The 10,567-nt window shown below is 38.1% G+C and overlaps 3 protein-coding genes across 3 annotated transcripts; 2 read left to right on the top strand and 1 right to left on the bottom strand.

The window, feature by feature from the left end:
• The first annotated feature begins 376 nt into the window (after window positions 1-376).
• Window positions 377-1,929, top strand: LOC119987670. The gene is made up of 3 exons (XM_038832590.1): window positions 377-992; window positions 1,267-1,416; window positions 1,590-1,929. The coding sequence occupies exons 1-3, from the start codon at window positions 513-515 to the stop codon at window positions 1,806-1,808; spliced, it is 849 nt and encodes a 282-aa protein (XP_038688518.1). The 5' UTR covers window positions 377-512; the 3' UTR covers window positions 1,809-1,929.
• Window positions 1,930-4,386: 2,457 nt separating this feature from the next.
• Window positions 4,387-7,634, top strand: LOC119989422 (universal stress protein PHOS32-like). Its single transcript, XM_038834930.1, has 3 exons — window positions 4,387-5,234; window positions 7,080-7,137; window positions 7,340-7,634. Exons 1-2 carry the CDS (start codon window positions 4,439-4,441, stop codon window positions 7,085-7,087), a joined length of 804 nt encoding a protein of 267 aa, XP_038690858.1. The 5' UTR covers window positions 4,387-4,438; the 3' UTR covers window positions 7,088-7,137; window positions 7,340-7,634.
• A 1,428-nt stretch (window positions 7,635-9,062) lies between these two features.
• LOC119989423 (zinc finger protein CONSTANS-LIKE 2-like) lies at window positions 9,063-10,166 on the bottom strand. The gene is made up of 2 exons (XM_038834931.1): window positions 9,586-10,166; window positions 9,063-9,421 (listed from the first exon to the last, which is right to left on the bottom strand). Exons 1-2 carry the CDS (start codon window positions 10,102-10,104, stop codon window positions 9,239-9,241), a joined length of 702 nt encoding a protein of 233 aa, XP_038690859.1. The 5' UTR covers window positions 10,105-10,166; the 3' UTR covers window positions 9,063-9,238.
• Between the last annotated feature and the right edge of the window lie 401 nt (window positions 10,167-10,567).

Raw genomic sequence — 10,567 nt, 5'->3', positions numbered from 1 at the left:
CAGAACCCAAGAATCCACCATGTCTGCCTATACCCAGCAATTTGTTTTTAAAAAAAAAGCCTATACCAGCTATCTCTAAACCCTAAAGCCCCCAACTCAATTCTCCACGTGTCCTCCCTCACACTTCGCACGTGCCACATCTCTTAGTCCCCGGCCGCCCATTTCCATATCATGGGACCACATTCCCCCACTGGACCCCACCTAGAAGAAAGACCATAGAGCTTCATGACCGTACATATGCGAGACAGTGAGAGAGAGAAGCGAGGAGATCTTCACCATAATCATGATCACAAGTGGATCAAGCTGTTTCATTTCACTGTCCTAATATCATTTTCTTTTCCTTTTGACAACTAGATGCTTATTGATTTGCCTTACTCATAAAACAAAGAGACGAAGTAAATTATATATTTGTATACACAGAGTCGCAGAGAGGTCGTTCTCTTTTGCTACTCTGTTTTAATTTCTCTCTAGGATTTTAATTCCCAATTTCTATCTGTCTCTCACAGACTGCAATGGAGACTCCACCATTTCTGAACGGCCAATCTTCACCACCACCACAAGGACCCACAAAAGCAGCCAAGCCTGGTCGGGCAAGGAATCCCAACAACAAGAACCCAAAGAAGACACCACAGAGAGGAATGGGTGTGGCTCAACTGGAGCGATTGCGTCGCCAAGAGAGGTGGAAGAATATGGCAGAGATCAAATCCGACAATCAAACTCAATATCTACCCATTTCTCCGGCGGTGGTGGGGGAGATGGTTCCACTCGGTGGGTATCCGGTGCAGTGGAATTATTCTTTGGGAGTGCCGATGATTAGAGGTGATGGTGGTGGTTTTGGGTTGGGTCATGGTTTGGTGTATTCGTATGGAAGTGGAGCTCCGGAGAGGATGAATGTGTTGGAGTCCTCGAAAGAGCTCTCTTCAATGCCAAACTTGCCTCACTCTCAGTCTCTCCTGCTTGATTGTTGCTGTAACAATGCTAGCTGCTATAAGGTAAATCTTAATACCCCTTTGTGTGACCTTTCTTCCTATTTGGTTACTGAGATAGTGAAGTAAAATGAGAACTTAAATTTAATTGGTGGAAAGATTATACTCCTACGTCGGTGATTTATAAGTAAACACCGTAGATCAGTTCTAGAGAAATCTGCTTGCTGCCCCCTTGAAAGGGTCCCTGTCAAGAAATAAAACCGAATTGCAGATTAGACCTAATCTTTTTTGGGAAGAAAGAAAACCCATGTGTTAAAGTTTTTGATTTTTTTTTTTACAGAAGAAGCGTACCAATCAGGAGAACATTGGAGACAAGTTTAATCCAGAGACTAATTTCTCAATGAGTGATAGTGAATTTCTTGGATTCAGTCTGGATAACACCATCAATGGAGGAATCAGTGGCTTTGATGCTACGCACAAGCTTAACGAGGTGAATAATAAATTAACATTGTGTTATCTGATAGAAAAGAACTGTCTTTTTCTCTGTATATTTTCTCCGGTTCCCTTGCTATCGAACCCGTAGTCGCAACGCCACCCAATTGTGATCAAACGAAAACCAACTAATCATTCACTAATTTTGAATAATGTATGTGTGTAATGTAGGGTGTGGGAGTGGTGGCTGTGCATAGGAGGGCAAAGGGAATGATGGGAGACAGTGTTGTGATGGAGTATGACTTTTTACTTGGAAACAAGAGTGAGAGACCATCTAAGGAACTGCCCAGATTTGCCATGGAAGCTGGTCCTTCTGCTGCAAGTTCAGTTGTTGATGGTTGTGAATCTTCTTATAATCCTGTTGATTTGTCTCTAAAGCTTTCATTTTAGTATCAGGAAAAACTTGTTGCTCAAGTAATTGAAGACAAACAACTTTTGGTTTATCTTTTGTTCTTAAATGTGAAACTCATCTTCCAAAAACCACACTATTAATGCAATTTATATTTTCTTAGATCTCTGGTAATCTCTCTCTCTCTCTCTCTCGGATTGGGTCAGGAGGTTTCATCAATAATGTCCATTAATTTTTACAATCTTTTAATAATGCAATTCAGTCTTAATTTCTTATAATATGATCTATGGTATTTAATATTAATTGAACTAATTAAAACCCTGTACAACAATGTTATTTTCAAATCTAGTAGAATATTAAGTTGATCATGCATGTTGATGATGGAATTTTGTTGGCTTCCCATGTTAAGGTGGATTGTGGCCAACACATCATTTTGGCCACAAATCATAATTTTGAGGAGGATATATATATGTAGTTATGTGTGTTCATATAAATTTTGTGAGAATCTATGAAGATATATAAGCTATAATTTTACACTCAAATTTATTTAAATATTTACTATGTAAATACTATACATATATGAATATTATTAAGCTTTCACGCTTTGATACTTAAATTCATGTAACTATTTACTATACATATATGATTTGTGTATATTTATTATATATATATATATGATTAAGCTTTCATGCTTTGATTCATTCATAACTATGCATGTTAGTCATTTTGCTTTTCATTGTTTATACTTGATTAGCTATTTATACTGAACTATATATATAGTTGAGTTTTTTTCCCTGTGCATAGAGAGAGAGAGAGAGAGAGCGGGGGGGGGGGGGGGGGGGGAGAGGGAAATGGTGTCAAGAAATAACTTCTATACAGGCTGTATATCTATATATGTATGTACCTGTGAAGGCAGTGAAGCTCTAAAAAACCTAACAACTCTCTCTCTCTCTTTCTTGAATATTGTTTGTTTTCTAGGATCAGATAATTAAATAGAGAGGAGGGTTTTGTTTTCAGTTATAGGGTTTGCTTACCTCTCCGATGCACTGAAACAATAGGGAGAGCATCTATGCATTTCTTCTTATAGATGCCGACCTATACCTTTCTTGGGATTGCTTTTAAATACGGGAAAAAAGACAAATATAAACCACATCTATATATATACACATATTGATATATATATATTGATCATATAAAGTACACAAAGTTAGCTTCTACTTTAACGACACTGTTGGTACTGTTGCATATATATGTGTGTGTGTATATATGGTGCAGTCAGTGATCAGCGGCAGCTGCTAATAGAAGTACTACACAGTGCTCCAGAGTCCAGACAGGAGGGAGAGACTGGTAGTGTATCAGAGAAGTGCACAAGTAATTAAGGCTGTGTGTGGAAGCTGTTTTTGTTTACTGGCATTCTCACAGATCATCAAGCCCTTACACTATAATCATCATAACCAGGTTTTCCTTTCTCCATTTCACTTTATTGTTCATTTTATTTCTGGCAAACAAAGCCTCTCTTTCTGATAATATTATTACTTTTTTCTTTTGCATGCTATTAATCTGTACAAGTCATATTTTACGTACACATAATCAAGGAGACTTTTGTGTTAATACATATTACTTTTTAGAATTGATGAGTAAAATGCGTAATTATCTGAAGGCTTGTATATGTTTTTCAAATGCTTTCATGTCATGACATATGAGAACAAAAAAAAAAGGTTATACATATATATAGGTGTGTGAATGTGTATGTGTTGAGGGTTTAGCATCTTCTAACAACGGGTCATTGGTTGAGATGGCAAACTTAACCGCGGTAACTCTTAACACAAGTAAGAAATCGTGAATAAAAGTCTCATTGGTATTATTTTTCGTTACCACAATTTGCAATGGTTTCTTGCTCAATCAACGTGTACAAATTCCACCGTACGTTGTCTTTCCACATTGAGCCTCAACTGGTCCATGAGGGTTGCGGAGTCTTCCATATGGCCGAGGTTTATCAGTCAATTGTCCGATGGACAATTGGGTGGGTTCTACGTACATTATCAGGAAAAAAAAAACCTCCACTCTATCTTCAAATGAGAAATTTATGTGTACGCGGACCTAATGGCCCAAAATAGGCCTATATCAGATGTTCAAAGAGCAGGAAAAATTGTGTGGTGTTGTTCTCGGTTATAAAAAAATCATGCGTGTATGTAAATGCATGTATATATAAAGTTAAATTTCAAGATGTAAACAGTGAGGAAAAAAAGTAACAAAAATTATGCAAAATATTATTCTATTGTAGTAGCTAATCTCAAATGAAAAGTTAATTATTTTAACAGTTCTTAATCAGCATCGAGAATCCACATAATTTGTATTCGTTCATGCATAATTTTCTTGAGCTTTTCTATCGAGTTTTCAGTAAAGAACTCTAATTGGGCCTAACTTTCTTCGGTCAAAATCCAAGAATAGTAAATTTGGGCTGGCTTTTTAAGGCCTCATAGCCTACAATGATAATCACATGGGCTTTTATTCAAATCCAAATAATCGAAGCCCAGCCATACGAAGCCCACTCCAAATCGTCTCTTTCAATCAATGTGAACAGAATCTATGCTGGATCCACGGTCCTATAATCTTCTCCTTGCTTTAACTCCTTCTCTCAGCATTTCCAGAAACTTCACTCTTCGCTCCAATGAATCCCCAACAACAAAACACACTGGACTCCGATCAACCCCAGCTTCCCAACATCAAGATCCACCACCCCTCCTCTCCCCGCCACCACCACCACCACTCCCACTCCTGCGCCACCCCTACCCCTACTGCCGGGGCCCGTCGGAAGATTGGCGTGGCCGTTGACCTCTCTGAAGAATCCGCCTACGCTGTCCGCTGGGCCGTCGACCACTATATCCGTCCAGGAGACGCCGTCATCCTCCTCCATGTCTCGGCTACGAACGTTCTCTTCGGTGCTGACTGGGGCCCACTCTCCCACTCCAGTCCTTCTATAAATGATGGAGACTCTTCCTCCGGCGGATTACATACGGACAAAGACGGAAATCGTCAACAAAATTCTCCGTCTCAGAAAGACATTGAGGAGGATTTCGACGCTTTCACTGCTTCCAAGGTTGCGGATCTCGCGAAGCCGTTGAAGGAGGCGCAGATACCTTACAAGATCCACATTGTTAAGGATCATGATATGAAGGAGAGGCTGTGCTTGGAGGTGGAGAGGCTTGGATTGAGCGCTGTGATCATGGGGAGCCGAGGGTTTGGAGCTGCCATGAGACGTAGTGATGGGAAGTTGGGAAGCGTCAGTGATTACTGCGTGCATCATTGTGTGTGCCCCGTTGTTGTGGTGAGGTATCCCGAGGATAAAGATGGTGGCCCGACAGCTGAAGAGGCGGTTGTGTCTGTGAAAGAAGATGAAGAAGAGGAGGCCGTGATCAGGCCAGTTCCTCCAGCGGCGGTGGAGAATTTGGCATTGAACCGCAAAGGTTAGTGTATGCAAATTCTATGTACTTGTAAGTATGTTATGTTTTTGCTGCCTTGCCTTGCTCTGTGATAGTCTACGCAAATTGTATGTTGACTATTGAAATATGGATGTTAGTTGCGATTCAAACTGAGCTAAAAAAGTTTCCGTTTAATTGGTGACTGCTAGGAGATCATAAGTTTTTCAATTATTAGTACTTGTAACTTCTCTTGATAATGTAATCTGTGAGGATAAATGGAGATATGGTTCCTTTTCAGTGGTTCAGTATAATGCTGATTGAGGATTTGCAATTAATAGGATAACAAAGATGTCAAAGTGGAGGTAAGATTGGTGATCAATCATAGCTTGTATAAGGCACTGAGTTTTATTACAGCTCTTTCTCAACTGAGATTGAGGCATTTAATTTTTATAGATTCTGGTGATTAAGGGTTGTGAGTTGAATTTAGGATAGAATTTTATGTAATGTCACAGGAAATCATGTATCAAATTTCTTCGTTTAGCACCATTGTGGAATGATCACTGTGCATTTCTGTATTGGGTGACTATGTTGAGAAAAAAACGTTTAGGGTGATTACTTGTTTGTTTCCCATACATGTTCTATTGGATGAAAATTGTCGTTAGGTTTGTGTGATGTTGTAGATCAACAGCCCTGCTAAATGCTGATGATGTGTTAGCATTGTTGATATTTGAGTTATAGCGCTGGATAAGCTTTTTTTTAATGCTAATATCCTGAAAAGGAAAGGGTAGAAGTTGCTATAGTTGGTCTAGGGCTTAGGCGCTTAGCACAGAGGGACGGAGTACCATGTTAAAATCAAATGGTGTGGTCACTACTGAGAAATTATCACAACATTGTCAAAGCTGCTGGAAGATGATGTCTTGATTGTGTTTAACTGCAACTTTGAAGTTTTTCCATGTAAAAAGTGATAAGGTCACTACTAAGAAATCATCACAATATTGTGCTGGAAGCTGTTGATGTCTGGATTCTTCTGTGGTGTTTGACAGCAGCTTAGCATTCTAGGTTAAGTTTGACTATGAGAAACTTGTGAGACGGACGGGAGCTGCAGAATAAGATGGGTTTCTGTGGGGCGTGTCTACAAAGATGTTGGACCAACATTTGGGTCAAACATTATTGTGCACCATATTTTTCGTGAGTGAGTATGCGAATAATAGTAAGTTAGTGTAAATGGTAGTAAGTCAAAACATTTTTTTAGTAAAACAACAATAATCACAAAATTCGGTAGCTTTCGTGTCTCAAAAATCAGTAGCATATCACATTCTGGATACGGAACAACATGCTATAATGAATCAAGTTGCTTCGTGGAGAAATGAAGGTAACCCATTAAGATTATATTTGTTCATTGCTAGGAAACTATCACGAGATTGTCAAAACTTCTGGAAGTTGATGGCTAGATTTTTCGAGTGTTGTTTGATTACAACTTCCATTTCAATTGGATGTTAACAAACTAGCATCGGTGGTAAAGTAATTATGGTCTTAAATTTTTATAAGAGTTTCATGTTTTCCCCAAATTCCAATATAACAAAATTCTTAGGAACATCATTAACATAATATGCCTCAACTTTAAATTTTCAGCATATGCCGTTAAGTTTTTAATGAGTATCTAACTCTGTTGTTACTGTAGTAATTCTTTCTCAACAGAAACTTCTTCTATGCAATTCTATTCTATTAGTTATAGATATGCGGTTTTGGTCTAGATACTGAAAAGCTGTGGTTTAACTTAGATTGACTCTGTTTTTCTTTCTTTTCATGGTAATTGAAGTTTTTGTTGTCCTTAATAAGTTGATGGTCTCGTCATCTAAGATATTACCGTGTTTCTTTTCTTCATGACAGATGCATAGGATGGATTTGGAGAACAGCTTCATCCTTTTGATAGAAGCTACGCATTTTGGTACTGTTGTCCGTGCAACTTTATCACCTTAGCAAACATTTAATATCCTCTTATTTCAATATATATGTTGATAATTTCCCTTGCAGAAGGACAATCTGCCATTGCTCAGAAAAACAGTTTTGGTGTTTGTTCCACGATGCTCAACTTGCTTTTTTTTTTTTGTGATGTTTGTTCTTTACTTATGGAAGCATTTTTTATGTAGAATTGTTCGAGTTACAAGCCTTAGCTGATACTTCAGGAGTTGCTACATATTCGGCGGGTGTGGTATTCCGCAAAAAATGGGTGATTCCAGTGCTCTCCCTTAAGTTTCTTAGATGTATAAACTCTTGAGACTATTTGCTTGAGATTTTCGCTTCTTGAAGGTGTTGTGAAGTAATTTAATCTGCATTGTAGTGTATCTCACTCCAGTCTTAGTTTTCGCCTCCATGAGCTCATGAATTTACTGGGTTTATGAATTTGCTTGAAAAATTATCAAAATATTATTTTCCTTTCGTCTTCTTGGGTTGTGCCATCATGATCTCATCCTAAATTCTCCTTTTTTAGGCAAATTTTGGTGTGGTGGTGGGACTTGCTTTCCCTTTCAAATAGTGGAGTCTACAAAGTTGTGTTGAAAATAAGCTTTGATGGGGTCAACTCAATAGACTTATATAATCACTATTTTCTCTTGGAAATCAAAATGAACATAAAGAAGAGAAGCAAAACGTGGTTCTAATGGCTTTTGAACACATCAAGTTGCCTTTTGATTTGATTGACCACTCACTAATCCTAATCTTACAATTGTTTATTAACCTTTCATTTGAACCAAACGGGGGCAGATGGGTTCAATGATTATCTTGTGTGATACAGCTTCCTTTCTTCTTCCTTTTTCTTTAAATATCTGGTGTGATACAGCTTAAACTAATTGAAGATAACTTATCTAATTGTCCCCACCAGAAAATATCTACTGAAAGTAAAACAAAGTTTGCGTATAAGAAACCAAATACCAAGACAACCAAGAGAAAGGAGAGAAGAATTGATGCCATGCATCATCCCATAAAATGTCATTGACCCAAAAGAAGTACACGCAAGTCTTGGCTCATTTCATATGTACTATTAATAGTAAGTCTTTATCGTCCACCCATTTTGTCCTGGCTTATTTCATAGATACTATTATTAGTAAGTCTTTATTCTCCATCCATTTTGTACTAATTTTAGCAATGCGTACTAGGACAGAACACCACAAATTCTTCAGTGTGGCATAGTGCACCGGTTATACCCTAAATCCTTTCGGTTTAACCAAAAAAAATTGATTCCAACTATCAAACCCACTAATACTGTTTTATCAAATGTGGTTTCTCAATACTTATAATCTCACATCGGATTGACATAATTTAAACAAGTGATAAATAAGTAAAGTCTAAATATCTCTTACACACAACAAACATGTTTTCTAGACCTAATTACTACAGAAACGGCCCAAAAGAACAAACACGTACAGACTCGTAACCCAAAACGAACAATATTTATTGATATATTTGAGCTTGGATTTTGTAACATGATATCAGAGTAAAGACTCGATCCATTCAGACATGATCTCTATCCGTGTCAACTTATTGGACCCGACATAACTGAGCTCATAAGTAAAGGGGAGTGTCAAGACTTGTAGTACTAGATCAGATTGACATGTAAGCAAAGTTCAAACACTTCTCACACAACATACGTGTTTTCTGGAATCAACACGGACAATATTTGTTTATGTATTTAGAATTCAATTTCTAACAATTATCTCTTCCTATCTCTATGTTTAGTATGAATACACAAACGATGATATAAGAAACCAAGGGGACTCTTGCAATTGCTTTAATGGAGAAAGTTTGAACTATGTAGTTATTCTCCAAACTAGAGATGACGTGCCATGGAGAAAATATAAGACTACTTGGAAGGAATGAATCAATGAAAGACTAGACTACATATAGAATATAAAATTTTGTTATTATTTACAATCAAAAGCTAGAATTAGCAAAGCACAAGATTAGTAATTGAAAAACCCACTACCTCACGCTTGTATTTCATTGATACGATTAGAGAAAAAAAAAATGCAGTTGGAAAGTAAGTCAGAAAATCAACGGTCCTGATCTCTGCTCAGGTTGCGGATCCTAACAGCCGTCTCCGACGCACTGTCACCGCCACTGACCACGTCTCTTTGAATTCTCTTCAGTGAGCTAACGATAGCGGCCGATTTTGACTCAAACTGACCACTTTCACCACCGTATCCTCCTGGAGACGAAGAATGACCAATCTCATCCTGCATTCGGAGAAAAAGAATCAGTCGGTCTCTGTTGGGATGATGAGAAAACAGGGGAGAAAAAATGAAAACAGAGAGAGGCCGATCAAACAATCCAACACACCAATTGACAGATCCAATGAAATCAGAGCATCGTGAAGAAGAGAAAGGATTAAGTAACTTACTTCCGAATCAAGATCAGTATTCTCTCTTGTACGCTTTAGTCCCGAACCATTTCCAACAAATCCGCTCGAAATATCCCCTTCGCTACTCGAAGAACTCACTACAGGTGGCGGCGGTGTTTCTCCAGACCATGGCACCACCTGATTCTCTCCGTCCTCCTCAACCTCGTCCTCCGAGTCACTGTGATCAAAATCAGATTCGTCTGTTTCATCATCCTCATCCGCCGATTCAGGATCGCTAGGTCCCTGGCTCTCGCCAGTTCCCTCACTGGAGCCTTCCCGTTCTTGCCGATTCTTCTGAACAACACAGCTCTCGCAGACCGACACCGCCGAACGAAGCTTAGTACCGGATGCTTTCCATGGAGTGGAAGATTGACAGACCTGACAAAGCAGAGTCCGGCAATGTTTCGCTACCAGAAAATTTGCTCCGTGAACCTTCTCGTCGCAGTCCCAGCACAGACTCGCCGAGTCCGATTCACAGTACATTTTCGCTGCTCTACCACAAAGCTCGCACCCTTTCATCTCTCTCTCTCTCCTTTCTCTCTCTGTATCGATACGCAATACGGGATAAATTGAGAAAACCGAAAGCCGCAGTGTGATTATTTATGTAAAAACAACCCTAATTTATCGCATCTCGTTACGCCGATATTTATTTTTTAAGAAGCGAAAACTCTATATATCGCTAATAATTTCTTTTATAATGTATCATAATATTATTGTGTTATTTAATTATAATTATATATTAAGTTATCTAATTAAATTAATTTTTATTATTACGTTATCTTATTAGATGAGTTGTTGTTTAATTACATTGACTTTTATTATTACATTATCTATTTATATATTATAATTGATTATGACTAAATTTGTTAGGGATACGTAATATTGTAATTAAAAAAAAACCAACTACTGAAAGAGCATTTCTTTGATTTCAATTATAGGTACTAAGAATCTAACCGGTTTCTTCGAACTTTGTGGCTTCTCC

The sequence above is a fragment of the Tripterygium wilfordii genome, chromosome 21 (assembly GCF_013401445.1).
Source record: "Tripterygium wilfordii isolate XIE 37 chromosome 21, ASM1340144v1, whole genome shotgun sequence".
Classification (NCBI taxonomy): Eukaryota; Viridiplantae; Streptophyta; class Magnoliopsida; order Celastrales; family Celastraceae; genus Tripterygium; species Tripterygium wilfordii.
The sequence above is the reverse complement of the archived record's forward strand: the minus strand, read 5'-3'. Positions and strand labels throughout refer to the sequence as shown.